The sequence below is a fragment of the Ruditapes philippinarum genome, unplaced genomic scaffold (genome assembly GCF_026571515.1).
Source record: "Ruditapes philippinarum isolate M1 unplaced genomic scaffold, ASM2657151v2 ctg1357_1_1_1_1, whole genome shotgun sequence".
Lineage (NCBI taxonomy): Eukaryota > Metazoa > Mollusca > Bivalvia > Venerida > Veneridae > Ruditapes > Ruditapes philippinarum.
The window spans coordinates 169,640-188,126 of NW_026865508.1; the positions used below are offsets into that span (position 1 = coordinate 169,640).

At 30.7% G+C, this 18,487-nt stretch overlaps 1 protein-coding gene across 4 annotated transcripts in view; it reads right to left on the reverse strand.

The window, feature by feature from the left end:
* The window catches only part of LOC132729401 (uncharacterized), a 114,173-nt gene that overhangs the window by 22,896 nt on the left and 72,790 nt on the right, over positions 1 to 18,487 (reverse strand). For 2 of the 4 annotated variants that reach the window (XM_060715166.1, XM_060715167.1), the window contains exons 6-11: positions 14,117 to 14,203; positions 13,609 to 13,662; positions 11,593 to 11,649; positions 10,870 to 10,923; positions 8,321 to 8,362; positions 6,721 to 6,813 (exon numbers count right to left, since the gene is read on the reverse strand). In XM_060715166.1, the coding sequence (XP_060571149.1) occupies positions 6,721 to 6,813; positions 8,321 to 8,362; positions 10,870 to 10,923; positions 11,593 to 11,649; positions 13,609 to 13,662; positions 14,117 to 14,203 (387 nt within the window). The remainder of the gene's footprint in view (positions 1 to 6,720; positions 6,814 to 8,320; positions 8,363 to 10,869; positions 10,924 to 11,592; positions 11,650 to 13,608; positions 13,663 to 14,116; positions 14,204 to 18,487) is intronic. The other 2 variants (XM_060715168.1, XM_060715169.1) reach the window with 2 other exon arrangements.

The following is an 18,487-nucleotide window of genomic DNA, read 5'->3' on the forward strand; positions in this document are numbered from 1 at the left end:
TATATACGCATTTTTTTCTCATAGTTTGAGTGAAATATTGCCATAATAAGCTTCAAAAACAATATGTTTGACCCAAAAACAAGTTTAAAAAATTTTAAAAATTTTTTAAAGTCAATCCCCATGTTTTCCCCAAATCACATTTATTTAAAAACCCGGGGTGAAAAAAAGCCCCCAAATTTTAAAAAATCAGTCACCTTTCCCTTTTAAAAAATTTTAAAAAATCGGGACTTGTTGGGTTTTAAAATTTTTTCCAAACCTTTTTTTGTTGTTTTTTGTTGTTGTTTCAAAAAACAGTAGCCCGCATTTCTTTTTTAAGGGGCTTTTTGAAATTTGGAAAAAGGGAATTGTTATAACAACAACCAACAAAAGACACCTTTTTTAATTTACTTCCCCCAAAATGCTACAACATTTTTAATATTTAGGGTTTTTTTCACAATGGGTTTAAAAAAGGGGGCATTTATACAAATTTAGATCAAAACCATAATTACCTTAACAATATCAACATATCTTTAATATTTTTTAAATTTTTACTATTTTGCCTTTGAAAAAAATTTTTTTTTTAATTTTTTTAAGAAAGTGCAAAACCCCCAATTTTTTTAAAAAATTTAAAAATGCTTTGGGAAAGAATGTAAGGGTAGTTTAAATAAAAAGGAAAAAAGGGGGCCCATAAAAGTTTATATAAATTTTTCCCTAAAATAAAATTCAGTAAAAACCAGTATTAAACCGGGAAATTAACCCATAAAAATCCCGCAAAAACTTTGTCTTATGAGAAAAAATTTAAAATTTTAAAAAATTAAAATTTTTGAGGGATAAAGGGCCCTTTTTCCCGTAAAGTTTAAAAAAGTTGGTAAGTGAAATCATTTTAAAAAAAAAATAAAATTTTTGGAAAAATTTTCAAAATAACAAAAGACTTTTTAAAAAGAAAACATTTAAAAATTTGATTACATTCTTACATTTCTTATAATTATCATTAAGAATTTGCATAGTTTATAAAATGCAGGCGAATCTTTCATTGTAAAAAGTTGTTCTTATTTATAAATATTAGGACGTCTACAAAAATAAGGTTTTATAAATTGTCTTCTTTCATTAGAAAATCTATTACATTAAAAAAGATAATGAAACTCATCACCGATTATATTTCTACAAAAAATGCTCATTCTTTCATTAACAGGTATATTTGATCAATTTCCAGTTTCAACTGGTAATCTATGGTTTCTTGTTCTGAATTTGACATAATTAAAAATCATTGCATTTTGTGAGTACGAAAGATAAGGTTCAATTCCAAAAGACTTTTTAAAGAACTATTGCTCGATTCATTTATCTTTGAATACCATTCATTTAAGAAAAGATCTTTTAGCTTTTGTTTTAATGTTAATTTTAACTATTTGGTACCGGGAAAATTATGATCAATCCAAACATTGTTGATACCGCATTTTATTAGTATTGATTTTAATTATAAATCCACGGATAATTACGTTCAAAATCATTATCATTAATATCTACTGTATTTTCTTAGCATATGAAGATATACAAAGTATGATAATTTATTTGGTATTAAACCATTTTCGTTCTGAAAGAGACGCGCCCAAAATGAAAAACTTTTACTTCTCTCCGATATCTACAGACAATGGGCATGCATCCCGTTTCACCGATATATGAAATAACTGGCCGTCGAACGTTTAAGTTTAAGGATATGTTTTAAAAAAATTTGAGTTGTACGCGTTCAATAAAGTCAAAGATTACCGTATCCCCAGATTACAGAACCATTAAGTAATATTGGTTTTAACATTTTTATTAAAAAGTTCAATATGTAAGTCAATTGGTAAATCTTATCTATTTGAATTTCTTATCAGGCTGTACATCGATCTTGTAGCTTGTTCTGCAATATTTGTCTTAGTTTTAACGAAAAGAACTATACTTCTGTTAAAAATATGCCGAGGTATTTATATTCATTTACTATTTCGATTTGTTCATTTTTATAAGTGAAATGATAATTTCTTTGTCTCCCTTTTGAAAATACAACTATCTTGGTTTTAGAAATATTGACTGTAAGTTTCCAAATATCGCAATATATTTCATATGTATAAAGCGCTTCTTTTAAGTCATTTGCTGTCTCGGCCATAATAACAGTGTCATCTGCATATAACAGAATAAAGATTTGTAAAAAAAATTGTAAAGCTCGTTTATATTCTGATCATTATGAATCAAAATTCCACGTGTATTACTATTATTTTGAAAGAAATCTTTAAGATCATTCAAATACATCGAGAAGAGTAAGGGAGATAAATTTTCCCCTTAGCGAACACCTATATTACATGAGAAAAAGTTAGATAGTTGAGAATTTACCTTCACACATGATTTAATTCCTTTCTACATATTTTGTAGTTCGAATTACAGAAATTGACAAGTGCACTGGGAAATAATGATAATATTTGCTTAAAAAAGGTGAATAACAAAACGACTTAAAATAACGTTTACAATTTTCGCAATGACATTAATGTTATTTATGATATTATGTATACATATATACATAACATCTATAGTTTCTGTTTAAATATAGTGCGTGTGTTTTCTATTTCTTAAATATAATGCTTGACTTGATTAATGACTGTCTATAACAAATTACGGCTTAAAATGATTTCACTTATTATTTAGTATATTTATTAGATTATATATAATAATCAATCCTGTAAACATACTTACTTTTTTTCTATATTTACGTCTTTATGCACATTATTTTTTCGCAGTTAACGTTTTTAAGTACATTATAGAATAAGGGGTCGAAATGTCCAGTCAATTTAAGGGGTCTAAGTGTCATCAGGGTCTAAGTGTCATCGGTCGAGATTTCTTAGGGGTCGAGGTGTCAAGGGGCCATAGAAGGTGTCATAGAATCTATCATTCAACCATTGTTCATTTTATTTTCTGTTAATATTCCCTTTGTAACAATAATTGGAATTTTGATTTTGTATAAAATTAATGCATTCTTTATATCTTTATAAGCATATTATGTTAGTATTCTGCTTGTTAGCTAAAACTGCAACATTTTCAATTTTGTCCTTTTTAGTGAGATTAAAATTGACCATTTTAAGTTGCATTAGCTAAGTTCATCCTGTGCTATGACCATTAATATGATCGGACATATTACATATACAATATTTGACGGTCGTTTAGCAGGAGATTCATTTTTTAGTTAAACAAGTCGATGTTTTTTCTAGTCCCAGCATAATTTCTTTAGAATTATTTAATGAAAGTAGGATATATTCCTTTCTTTTACAACTCCCGCATAACAATGTCTTTGCTGTGTTGTGCTTTGGCAGGGGTGAAATTACAATTACCGGTCTGTAGCTTATTAAAATAAACCCGTTTAATCACCCCGTTATCCAAATTTTACAGGGGGAAAAATTTACCCCGAATTTTTCAAAAACACACACAAAATAGGGAATTTGACCTTGTTTTTGATTCAACAAAGACAAAAAAAAATTTTTTGGGGAAAAAATTTCAAGGGAAATTACCCCTAAATTAAGATTTAATTTTACATGACAATGGGCCCTTTTTTCTTTATTCGTTTTGGGTTTTTAAACAGCAAAAAAAAAATTTTTTATTTTTTAAAGGGATTTTGGTTCATTTAAATTTAAAAATTTTTTCCCAAATTTATCCAATTATGACAATGTCAAATTATTAAATTATACAAAACATGGCAATAATTTATTTATGCATATTTGGACAAAACAACATCATTGAATTGTTATGATAAGGAATTAAAGTGGCAAATTGCTTAGCCTTGCTCAAATCGTCACGACTGTGTTTTTAATGAACTGATTAGATTCATACTTAGACTCTTTAACACTTCAGATAAAACCGTAAGATATTGACCCTTAGAACATGCAGACCTTAAAAGTCAAATAACTGAGTGCACATGAAATTGACCAAAACATTGGTATAAATAAACGAAATTCAATTTGTTTGTAACTGATTGATGGACTTTCTTTATACTTTGAAATTACTTAATTTTCATATTGAATAATTAAAAAATGATTTTTAACTTTACAAAAAACTTCTCTTAGTTAATATTTTTGCATTTGTTTGTAAAGGTGAACCTTGCTTGTGATATATTAAATTTATGTGTTTGTGTATTTATTATCTTATTACAGTGCTAATTCCAGATAGATTTGACTTTTGATACGTTTGTACTTTAATCCTCTCTGAGGACACATACAATAATTTAAAAGGAATTTTGCTGGAATGGAAGTGTCATATTTAAGGTTCCAAGATCAAATGAATGTTTTGTTTTTAATTTTACATTAATCATCATACATCATTTCCATGCTTCAATGTTGTGCTTCCTCGGGGCAACGGCGGCCGAAACATTCTTTTATTAATGCCGTCAATGAACAGGCTCCGTCAACCATGCCTGAAGCATGTTCACATTTTTGCAATCGTTAATGAATCCATTAAATATTTTACAGCAGGATTGTTACCAATACTTGAATTTTAATTGTTTGATATATTTAATAGAATTATGTTATAAGGTTATAAGTTGCCATTAGAAACCGTTTAAAAGCATATCTATGGTAAGAAAAGGCCTTAGAATCTGAAAATAAAAGCAAATCAATCAACAACAATATAAGTCAAAATCTCAAACAGACTTTCCGTTGAACGTACTTGTGAAATCAAGACAAATATAAACCAGCATGGTAAACCTATAAGAGATGCTTGTTTTCACTTGTTTGTTTGAAACCATTCACTGTTATGCCGGTAAGATATTATTGTTCGAAAAAGTAAAATAGAGGTCAATAACTCAGTGACTGTCTGAAAGATAAAAAAGTTATATTAAAAACAAGAGGGGATGATTCGGGAAGTATACACCGACTACTGCAATTAATGGAGAATTAACGTGGCAGACGCCACATGTGAAACAGTTAAAATCTGTTTGACAACAATGGCATAGACTTGATGAGAGGGATGGTAAATGGTCTATGTTTTATATGTATACAGATTTAAATTTGAAAAATAATGCAATACCTGCTTATAACTCTTAACAAATGATTTTCATCTATCTGTGATATTTCATCAAACATATGTCTTTTTCACGCATGTCAGCAGTTTAAATACTGTATGATCGTTGACCTCGAAAAACAAGTCATTCCAAAAAGATTTCAAAACATTTTCACCAGTTGCCGGTACAAACCGGATTATCTAGTTCCCGGGTAATTGTTTAGGAAAGAAACGATGTTCTACCAAAGTTTCCGCTTAACAGTTATCCGAGACCTAAATATTCCAATCAGTGACGTGACAACAACCAGTATTTGGTTCCTTTTCTTGCATATTAAATGTCAATCATATTTTCAGAAAACAGATACGATAGCTAACATTTCCAATTAGCACTTTTTCTTATAGTAGCTTATGAATGACCTTATTTAAAACAAGCAACTTATCTTTAAATTCTGTCTGATATTCAAAACAAATTACATCTTTGCCCTCTCCGCGAGCTTTAAATAACTTTCCGCTTTTCTAACAGTGCATTGGGATGGATAGTCACAAATCTGGTGTTTATTTTAAGTATGGCTTATGGTTTTAAACAAAGTTCTATCTGGGATATACTAGTAGCTACAATGATACGTACTTTCTGTCAGAATTGATTTTCTAGAAATATTTTTATCATTTTATTTTAGCAGCACAAATCTGATGAAATTCATTTTTTATATCAGTTTAAGATATCCACCTAAACTTTTATTTGTGCTTTATTTCATGTTGATACGTCTTTTCTAACTGAAGTTATAAGAATTTAAGTTCGTCAAAAGACACACTTATGTTTTATTTAACTGCGACGTCAATTATATTGTGACGTCACATTAACTGTATTTAACAGGTTCGTGCTGTTGCTATATTTATTGAGAGAAATAAAGAATCCTGAGTTTTGTTAGTAGAAGATTGGGAAATTAACAAAACAAATATTATCCCGAAAAGGGCGTTCATTATTGTCTAAGTAAGATCTGCCGAACTTTTAAGTAAGTGACTCTGAGAAGAGTGAAAGCAATTCCACAGAGATGAAACAAGTCTTTAGAGGTGAAGCAAGTCCTGAATCTCATCAAGTCCAGAAGCTCAGCGAGTCACGAAGAAAAAGTCTCTCTGTCAAACAAGTTCTTTTCGTTAATGAGACAAAGTCACCTTAAGTAGTTGACCCACACAGACTAACGTCTGACACTTTCTTAGCATCTTTTAAAGATTTTCCCTATTATGTGGATACGATCAAAGTCTATGTGTTTCTTTGCAATGAACATTCTTAGAAAACTTTTCACAGAAAGCAAGAATTATCTACAAAAAGTTAGAATATCAAAGAACAAGTTTTGTTCCTATCGGCCTTGACGTTCATTTATTTGTCATGTTCTAATTATGAGTGGTTTGCCTATAAGTATTTATATCACCTTGCATGATATTTCTCATTATATATTAAATGTAATATGCTTTGTTAATTTCAAATTTAACTTATGTTTCGGTTTTCATTTGAGAAAAACGATTTAATACTTTTCCTTCAACGCAAAACCTATATCTATTTTATTAAAAACTTTATGAAAAGGATTAAAGAAATATTCATGATTGCACATGTATGTGACTAAAACATTTATAAATAAGTCATAACGTTAGCCGCAGAAAAACAAAACTCATTTTAGAATAATTATAATTAACAATTATGTCAATCATTCTGCATATAAATCTTACAATTCATTTGGGTTGTCTTCAGTTTGCTTTGCATTAATGTTTTGCATGCTTCTGGCTGGCTGAAGTCTCTGCTTGCGAAGAATAACATTTTGCCTGAAATAAAAAATGTGCAAATACCATTTTGCTGCATCCATGTATATAATATAATGTCTAGAGACTAAGAAAAGTGTGTAGCATTGATTATGCAAACATAAGATAAAGATATGACCCATTTTCTTCTTTCATTTATTTATCCGCTGTTCATATTCCATTCTCAAAAGACTTGTTACCTTCTAACAATATTCATCACAACTACATCAGTATTTTTTGTTGACTAGTTAGCAAGGATTTCAGAATTTGTTTCGTCCGACAAGCGTTAATTCAAAACATTTCCGGATGTACAGGAGACATTTTAAAACCATCCGATTGTTAATGAATATCTCATATAAATTATATAAACTGATCGTAATATCCTCAAATATGCATTCAAACTATGTTAATTTTTTTTAACAGATCTTTCCCATGTTTTGTATCCACCCACCATGCTTCGATTTTTGTCATGTTTTATTTTAATACGTTTAAGCTATTATACAAGGGCTATTATCATTTGTATTTCTTCTGAGCAAAATATTTGAGCTTAGTCTTTGCAGTTTTATAGAAGAAAAAAACACACAACCTTTTATGTTTTCATTCGATACATATAGCATAACCCCATGACCTGAGGATATGACGTTTTTGACAAAGGTAATTGTTTGAATAATTTTAGTAGAGGCCATCTAAATGATGTTTCCTGCCAAAAAGAGCTCTTATCCTTATGGTTTAAGAGAGATGATTTTATTTTTCTGTCAGACACTATGTCATCCAAAATAGTTCTCCAACATCGTCGAATACCAACGGCCGAACCATTTACATTTATCAACCGTGGTATTTTTTACGATAACTAGTCAATAAGAAGTGTGTCAAAGACAGCAATTTCATTGGTTGCCTCACGATTTCATCAGGCGGTTAGAAACCAATCAAAACGCCCGTTATAAACGACGTTCCTTGAAACGTTAAAATATCACAACAGAAGTCTCTTTTAGTGAAAGAATTGAGTAAGGAAAAGTTTTTGCATGTCATATTAGCAAGGCTCGTGAAAAAGGCGCTGTCATTTTGTTTCTGACAGTTGTTTACCCACGCTGTTGAAGAATATAAATTTTGTAAACGCGATTTTATTGGTCGGTATTTTGTGCACCTCTTTTGTTGTATATCGGCTCAACTGTTGATAAGTTGTTGTTTAAAACGAACAAGAAAAAACGTGGACTTTGATCGTTAGTTTGAGAGAGAGAAAGCTTGCTTATTATCTATATATTGCTTTATAGAATTTCAATAGGGAAAAGGAGAGTAAGTGGCCGTAGAGGTCATATAATTATGTACATCAGCATATAATGTGAACAGTGAAAGTTTAAGCAATGACAAACAATATAGAAATAGTTTCAAGAAAGCACGCAAACTTGTGTAAAAAAGATATCTGAAGTCTGTTTAAGCCAAAGCTGTGTAAAAATTGATAATGACGTTCATATATCTTTCCACCGTCTGTTACACATTCACACTACCTAAGTGTAAATAAATCTTACAATACCTGAGTCCCATGTCTTGTGGCACATTATCAATGCGTTCATACCTGAAATTAGATGTTGAAAGTTAATTTTTAGATTAAAATCATATGAACATAAATATAGGTTAGCACTTTTTGATGAACATGCTTCCATATTCTAAATTAAGAATACGAAAAATAGCGTTTTATATCTGTCAAAACCTATTGAAAGGTTTCACATGCAGTTTTGTTGGACTTTAGAAAACTATACGAATCGATTTTATTGTTGGTGAACTCTGTAGGCTTTCTATCAAATTAAGCTCTTGAAAAAGGTGATTTAAATGTGAAAAAATATGAAAGAAATGTGTTCTATATTTATAAAGAAGATATCATCACTTAAATTGATATTTCGAGTATCTTGTTAGAAGCATACCTAAACTCTTGGATTTTATAATGTATAGAGAAAAAGAGAAAATAGACAAAAAAGAATATAAACATTGATTAAAAATATAATTACTATAATATATCAATTAAGTAATAAATTTGAGTGTGCTTTATTTCTTTATAAAACAATCACGTGAAGATTTAATAAGTTTTAGTATAATACTAAAATACATCAATTTAAAGAAGATACACTCATTGTGCTACAATTTATAAATACATGTCTGTAATTATTACATGTTGTTGAATATCATCCGCATGTAAGACATTAAGACCCATTTACTTCTCGACCCCTTACCATATTAAGATGACTTCTGAACCCCTTGACACTTAGACCCCTTTTTAACATGACTTTTCGACCCCTAGTGGGTAAGACATTTCGAGCCCTATCTCAATTTTTCTACTTTAGAATCACAGATACCTCGAGAAATAATTTAAAGAAAATGGCAATTATTTTCATTATTTTCATAAAAGTATCCGATAAAAAATGAAAACTTGAAAAGCACTATATATTTATATAACATATTTTTGTTAATATTAAAAGCTTGGGCATGATATATTAAATTAGACCCTGACTAAAAGTTAAGGAATTATGATAATGATAATAATGAAAATGCCCGATTTGTGCATTGCGTACTTGTTCATATCTACAATTTTGTACACTTCCTTTGGATTGTGATCAGTTGAATGGATAAGACATGTGTAACGTGGGCACTTGTTTATTTGGATTTAAAGTTATTTTACCAAATATAAATTGGATTTTTAATGGACTAAAAGATACATATGTCTTATTAATGTCAAACGGAATAAATTTCGGAAATGCTAATGAAAAAGTGGTTCAATCACGTAAAGAAAAACGCAAGATATTCCCCCCAATATCGGACTTTGTACATGAGAAAATAGGCAAAGCGGACAACACACTGTGTTTGAGTTACACATCCGTTACGAGTGGTCAATATTTTGATAGTGAACAATTGTCAAAAAAAAAAACAAAAAAAACTGACACATCCCATTATTTTGGTTTATATGGAATGGCTTTTTCAGTCAGGTGAATCTTGCTTTTGATAGATTAAATTTATGTGTTTGTGTATTTATTATCTTAAAACAATGCTAATTGTAGATAGATTTTACTTTTGACACGTTTGTACTTTAAGCCTCTCCGAGGACACATACAATAATTTAAAAGGAATTTTGCTGGAATGGAATGGTATTGTCATATTCAAGGTTCCAAGATCAAATGAATGTTTTGTTTTTAATTTTATATTACTCATCATACATCATTTCCATGCTTCAATGTTGTGCTTCCTCGAGGCAACGGCAACAGAAGCATTCTTTTACCAACGCCATCAATGAACAGACTCCGTCAACCATGCCTGAAGCATGTTCACATTTTTGCAATCGTTAATGAATCCATTAAATATTTTACAGCAGGATTATTACCAATACTTGAAACTTAATTGTTTGATATATTTAATAGAATTATGTTATAAGGTCATAAGTCGCCGGTAGAAACCGGCGGCGACTATATCTGTAACAGTTTAAAAGCATATATATGGTAAGAAAATGCCTTAGAATCTAAAAATAAAAGCAAATCAATCAACAACAGTGTAACTCAAAATCTGTCAAGACTTTCCGTTGAACGTACTTGTGAAATCAAGACCAATATAAACCAGCATGGTAGACTTATAAGATATGTTTGTTTTTATCTTAACTATAAAATACCTAAACGTTTTTGAAACCATTCACTGCTATGGCGGTAAGATATTATTGTTCGAAAAAGTAAAATAGAGGTCAATAACTCAATGACTGTCTGAAAGATAAAAAAATTATATTACAAAAATAGGGGGTGATTCTTATTTGCAACACTCTATCCTTCCTTGTATATAATGGAGATAAACATTCTGTAAAAAGGTTGGAGGAAGTTCAAATCATTATTTATAAAGAATGTATTTTCTTTGAACTTGTGACCTAATTTTTACACATTAAGATCCATTTCGTTCTCAACCGATATTTTCTACTATTATTAAAAGTTTGATGATGATTCCATGATAACTGCTGCTTGTAGAAATTAAAACGTGAAACTTTCGCTCAAGTGAGTTTAAACAGTAAACTATCAAATGCAGGGAACTTGGTAAGAATATACTCGTACTCACATATTGATGTCCTCGGATCTCGCACCAAAATATTCATGCTCATAACCGTATGTCCTAGAATTGTAAATAAATTTTCTTGCAAAAATGTCATGTTGTAAAAATATTTGGTGTAGAACTTTTAATTCTTATAAATTGGTGTGTCCCTGAAATGTTTCAAATACTTTGATATTCTTAATTGAATTTTGACATCTATTTCGTTAGATTAGAATTCATGGGCATTTATTTATTAGATAAATATTTGTTTCAATACATTTAATTGTAGATTGGTGCAAAGTGGAAAATGATATCGATTTCATTTTCACAATCAAAATGTTCAGTATTTTAACCTTAAGGTCAGAAAAATTTTGGTCAAATTTATTTTGGGATTAAAAGTAAATTTACTAAATCACTCTGAGTAAATTGAAAGTATTTGGATTAATTTATTTCATAAGTGATGTAAAAGTCACGAGTCATTTTATCTTACCAGAGGAGAATGCCACAGTTTTTTTAGTTGTTATAGTAGCTGTAGCAATTTTACCATTTTTTCTCTTTGCTGTCTTCACACCTGGACTCAACGAAAGCCATATACATGTACAATCTTGAACTGTTTGTCGTAAAGACAAACATTCACATTTATTTGGAAGAAAATTGCATCTAAATTGAGACATTTTAAATGGTAACAAAGTTATTTCATTTACCGATGACCCGGTTTCAAAATCAAAAGTATGGCAAACTCGTACTTACAAATCGCTGTCCTCGGGTCTCATCCCAGAATATCCATATTCATCATAACTAGATGTCCTAGAATAGTAAATAAATTAAATTGCAAAAAAACAAACAAACAAAAAACATCTCTTGAGAATTGGTTTAGTAACTTCAATTATTACATAGAGGATATTTGTTTGTTTGTGTGTAAGATGAAAATTGTATTTCATCGAGTGGGCTTTGAAACAGTATTCCCACGAGTGAGAATACTGTTTTTAAAGTTCACGACATGAAATAAAATTACATCTTACACAACAAACAAACAAATTGTTTTTTTTATTTTATGCTCAAAAACAAGTTAAAACGAGATTTCTATAATATTAACGTTAATATCAAAATCTGTTTTCCCCATTGAGAGCCCCATTTAGTCGGAATTTCTCATTAAAAACAAGAAGCCTTGAGCTGAAATATAAGTCCGACAATCAACGTTTAATGACGGTGATATTATTCATTTTATTACAAAAGTATGAATGATCGCTTGTTTTTATAATAAAGACAAACAATCCTTGTAGGAGAGAAAGTTCAACAATCCATCCATATTTCTGTTACTTACTTCGAATTTATAAATTAGACCTGGCTTTGTTAAATGTAAGCGGCAGCCGTTTTTTAAAGTTGTTTATTTCACGGGAGGAAAATAATTGTGTTTGATTCAGAGGGATATCATTTAGATTTGTTAGTCATACACCCTTTTAAAAGAAAGAAAACTTATTTGAGGATTGTTACAGACAAAAAATAAGTGTTAATAGATGTGAAAACATTAAAAAAGCAGCTAGGAAAATGGAAAACTTGGAAGCTGGCTCAGGAACGCTGGGTTGTTTTGCTTATTCTTCGAGCTGATAGCTGCCATTGCTTTTCATTTTTCATGAAGCATACGGCAGTTATTGCTCTTAGGATACTTTAATATGCCCAAATGTCATCAAGAGCAGTTTTGCATGTGGAAGGAACGTATTTTTCAGACTGTTAAAATGAAACAAAAAAATTAGAGACGAAATTTGGTGATTGGAATTTGAATGAATAAAAGTAAGTTTTCTTATTTTTATTACTTTTGACATTTAAGTTATCAATTTCAGCTTAAAAATAAAATTGAGGTACCACATGGGGAAAATCCTAAAAAAGTAGATTCGTCATTGAAAATGTGAACTTATATTTTGATAATTTTCACTGTGAGTTTATCAAATATAATTTTCACACATAAATCAGTAATCCACTGAAAAGCATAAAATAAATATTTGCCATTGTACTTTTCACATACATGTACTAAATTGGAGTGTGATCCAGAATGTTTCATATACTTTGAATTTAAACTTTCATGTTGTTTAAAGTATTCTGATATCTATTTTATAATGCTGTATATCATGGACATCAATAAATGAGATTTTGTTGCAAATTGAAAAATGATATTAATTTCATTTGGGTTTAAAAGTAAATTAAATAGGTAAATTTGTATAAATCCAAACGTAATTTATTTAATTAGTGTTGTATAAGTCATGAACAATTTTTCCTGACCAGAGGAGAATTTCACAGGTTTTAATTAATATTTATTGACAAATTTGTGGCTTTCAGTGTTTTTTTTTAAGCGGAAACATTCACATGCTGTACTCTATTCGGACATGTTTAGTTTCCAACATCATGTATTGTTTACTTAAGGTTCTGAATCAGCAAAATTCAATGTTTAATTTGACCATTTTTTCTCATTGCTGCCTTCACACCAGGACTCAATGAAAGCCATATAAAATATTGAACTGTTTGTCGTAAAGATAAACATTTTCACTAATTTGAAAAAAAAAAAGAATCTTAATTGAAAACTTTTATATGGTAACAATGTTCTTTTTTACCCGATGATTGATCTTAAAACGTTAAGAAAAGCGAGACTCGGAACTGTGTATTATTGAGTGTAACATTGTGGTGGAGCTATTGCTCAGGTGAGTTGAAACATCAAAATATCAAATAATTTTGCAGGCAACTTATAATTAGTAGGAATTTGCTCGTACTTACACAGCGCTTTTTTGGGTCCTTGCACCAGAAACGTCATGTTCAAAGCCGGATGTCCTGGAATGATAAACAAATTCACTTACAAAAAGTCATTTTTTAAGAATATTTGTTGGTCAACTACCTTTCATTTCTATACATGAGTGTGTCCTTGAAACGTTTCAAATACTTTCAATTTCAACTTCTACTCCGTTGGTTTGAAATTCCTGAACAATAATAAATGAGATAAAATATGTGTTTTAATTTATTTAATTGAAGGGTGGTGTGCAAATTGCAAATAATGTTCAGTATTTTAACTTTAGGGCTCGAAATCTTGAGAGAAATTTCTGTTTGGTTAGATATTAAATTACATAGATTCCTATGTGTAGATCAAAACGCATTTGGAGTTAGTTATTCAATTAGTGCGCAATTTCCCTTACAATAGGAGAACGTCACAGGTTTTAATAAAGTATTGACAGCATATTAATTTTGTCCACTGCCATTATTTTGGCAATAGCTCTTAAAAAAATATTACCAATTTTCCTTTCGGCCGTCTTTATGTTGTTTGGAATTTAGATTTCTGGCTTGCCAAGCAAACTTCTTATCACGAAGAATATTCTGCCTGGAAAGACAATGTGACATTAATGATAATGTTGTCTCAATGATATTCAAAATTTTTATACTGAAACACAGCAAAGACCTACAAAACGTCATGGATAGCATAGTTTCATAAACGGAATTCCGATAGGGCCATCGCGATTATACTTTATAACCCAGAGGTCGACAATGCGACAGTACGATGACGACAATACAACAGTGCGATGACGACAATGCGATAGTTCGATGGCGACAGTGCGATGACGACAGTACGATAATGCGACAATGCGATGATGACAATGCGATGGCGACAGTGTTATAACGCGATAAGGACTGTGCGATAATGCGATGGCAACACTACGATAGTGTGATAATAATATCGCTTTGTCGCCATCGCACTGGATCGTACTGTCGCCATCGCACTATCGCATTGTCGTCATCGTACTATCGCATTATGCCCTTGTCGTCACCGCATTTTCGCACTGTCGTCATTGCACTATCGTATTGTCGCCATCGCGTTTATCGCATTGTCGACTATCGCCTCCCGATGGACAATAATAAACTGACGGTGAAGAATATTGGAAAACAATTCTTTTTTTGTCAAAAGATTTATTTCTTCTTTTATTTTTATTTTTTCTTTATTTTTGTTTGTTTCTTTTTCGTATATTACAGACGTCTAAATAAAATTAAAATTAATTACTAAAAAGGAACATTTTACATAAAAAGATAGGGGGAAATACTTATATAAAATACACGGAAAATGTTGTAAACTGTGCGAAACTTAAAAAGAGTCGAAAGATTTCAGATGGAAATTATGTCATGTTGACATTTAAAAGATGCAGAAAATATTACATTCGTCAGAAGTACGTAGAGGATATTCAAATTTTTCCTACAAATACAGGATTTATTTTTATTGAGTGGTTTGAAAATAAATATGTCATGAGATGCGGTATTATCATATACTTTTTTCCTCTTTTTGACATTACAATTTCAAGGACTTGCCCTTAAATTTCCGATATCAGCCTGAGTCTAGAAGAAAGTAGGCCTGCAAGACACAAATGAAAATACGGAAAATAATTTCACTGCAGTGAAGAAAATGTTTACAGTGTAATACGGAAAATGAAAATAAATACGCATTTCATTTCTAATATATAAGTTTTCTCTATAAATCGAAATATATCATTACTAAATCTAACTGGTCAGCTTTGTTCAATAAAAATACTGCTATTTTACTACATTTTTAATTGGTCATCAGTGGTTTTATTGTTTTGTAAGATGTAAAATTTATTATATTAACTAACAGTGTAAAATGAGGAAAGTACATCTAAACATTACCTTCTCTGTATATCTAAAAAAGTGGTCAGAAATTTTCACTGTAAGTTTAACTGGTCATCAGATTGTTCTATATGTTAAACTGGTCAGCAGACTTTACTATATGTTTAACTGGTCAGCAGTTTTTTGAATAATGTATAGAGTACGTACTATCTGCAAACCGTATAGAAAAAGAAGAAAATACGGCAAAAAACCACTTACGCAAATTCTTATATATTTTAGTTTCTTGGCAATAGTTTAATTGGTTTGCGAGATGTAGATTTTTTTGTATTTACTAAGATCACAATATAAATTTCACGGCAAAATAACATTTTTTTCTAGATATCTAATTGGTCAACAGTTAACTGGTCAACATATTTTACTATATGTTCACCTTTTACCTCATTTAGACGCCTTTTCACCCAATCCCTTTTGAGGCCTCAAATAGTGAAAACAATTTATGTTTTTAATCTTCCAAACACTTGTATTCGTTTGAAAAATGTTATTAAAAATAGTGATCACATTTTCGGCGTCGCCCTCTCATCTAAAAGATGCATCAGGGGTGCCGGTGTCGCTCTTTTGTTCATGGTGGTTTGAAGGGGGACTGCCGCCCAACTCAACTCCAAGAAAATTTTGGACTTGTGAAAGGCTAACAATGGCATCAGTTCGATCTTAAGGTAACGTTCAACCAACGCTGAATAGCCTTTCACTCTATCCCAATCCGATTGAGAAGTTGTAGCCTTTTTGAAATCAGTTTTGATGGAAAAAATCAACACAACATAATGATTTTGAAATGTCCCCTCGTTGCTATGGTAACAGGAAATTTAAGATTGAGCATACCGTTGCAAAGGCTATGGTCCAGTTAACATTTGTGCCAAGTGTGATAAGTATTAAATCATTTATATAGTTTCATAGCAAAAGCCGTCCGGTTAGGTCAATAGGTAGTGTTTTGGATTGTGATTCGGGCGACCCGGGATCGACGGCGCAGTTTACTTTTGTTGCGATTGATCATGAAATCTTTTCTATGGTCATTCGCACTGTACCCCTGCTCTGGTATGTACAGAAGTTTCAGTTCCTTGCGAAAGTGAAGGCAACTATCACTGGTGAACTGATTGACAGCCTGTCCAGGAACGATGCGTTGGCTGAACTGTGCTCTGGTTAATTCAAAATGGCTTATCCGGAGATCCGGAGTGAAAACTATCAACACCACCACCAGTTTCATAGCAATTTGAACTAGTGTAACAGAAGGCTTTAAATGAAAACAGCCATTTTTCACAAAATGCTTCTGCGGTAATGGGTTAACTGGTCAGCATATGCTCTTATACATGTGTACCTAATGTACAGTACACCTTAAATCTGCTGACAATATAGTATAGGAAGAAAATATGGCATAAACCAAAAAACAATTTAACTGACATTGCAAAATAATTTAGTATTTCACGGCAAATATTATTTTTCTCTGTACATCGGCAGTTTCTCAGAAATTAGCTAAAATCATGTCGGCTATGTATAAAAAACAAATGAACACAGAATCAATCATGTCTTAAATGTTTTGTTTATTTAATCATATTTATTTACTATCATTAAGAAATGATAAAGCACTATGTCCACCAAACACCAAAAAAGGCCCCATCTTAGATATTGATAAAAACCTAAAAGAGCGTCAATTTGGTAGGTAGTTGGTAGTTGGATATTTGAATAACCAACTACCTACTAGTTGGTAGTTGGTAATTCGAACTTTGCATGTTTCCTTCTAAAAAAAAGAATCCGGAATAAATATAATGGATATACAATAGCATGATAGATGTGTTTTTCAACACCTCACCAGCGTAATCAGAATATGCTGACCCGTTAAACTTAAAGTACAATCTGCTGTTAAGTTAATTAAAAAGCTTATAGTATACAATGCTGACCACTTAATATATGTTTTTTTAACTTGGGACTGGAATGTATACACCCAACAATGCTCTGTATGGGGAATTAGCCTGGCAACCCCCAAATGTAAGGCAGTGGAAGTCTGTTTCTCAGCAATGGTATAAGCTTAGGACAAAGGATGCTTTAAGAATAAATAATAAGATATTTAAATTTTGTAATAGTAGAAGCAATAATAAATGTAAAATTTGGCAATACCAATTTAAGTGTAATTTGTCAAATATAAATTTAATGGAAATGACGGATAGATATGATACATTTTTACAAAGGAATTTCATTAATAGGATATTGAATGCTTCTATGGAAGTTTTCATTAGTTCTAGGCACACACATATTAATAGTGCGGTTGGTCCTTCGAGGCAAGGTAGAAATAAGTTAAGAAATTATAGATTATATAAAACAAGTTATGAGACTGAAGAATATGTTAAAGCACATATGTCTAAAAGGCAGTGATCAGCATAAGCATAATTCAGACGTGGTGTTGCTCCAATTAGATTGGAGACCGGGAGATATGAAAACATCCAAGAGAACGCAAGATTATGCCCGATATGTGAACTCTCAACTGAAAACGAGATGTATGTTCTGTTCGAATGCTTTGCCTATCATGATCTAAGACAGATATTAATTTCTAAATCCATGGAAATAGAGATAATAACTTTGTTAATCTCAATAACGAGTAAAAACTTATTTTTGTTCTCTCCAACAAGGATATTGTAAGGGAAACTGCCAAAACCTGTTGCGCTTTTTTAAAAGAATGAAATTATTTGTTATATGAATAACATTTATCTAACAGTATTATTTGTAATTTTAGTAATACTTCTACTTTTACTTACTTGGTGTTATTTTATGTGTTACTTACAATAACATTTTTATGTTTTAGTTAACTAACATTTATGGCAGACTAATTATTATTAACCTTTGTTAATTAATTTTAGTTTACTCTGATTAAAGTTAGACCCATATTTTAAACCAGCTTCCAGATAACAGGACATTTTGTCAGGGTATTGAGTTGTCAAAGTTTTATAAGACTTTTAGGTAGATTTTATTAACATATTAGCAAGGGCAT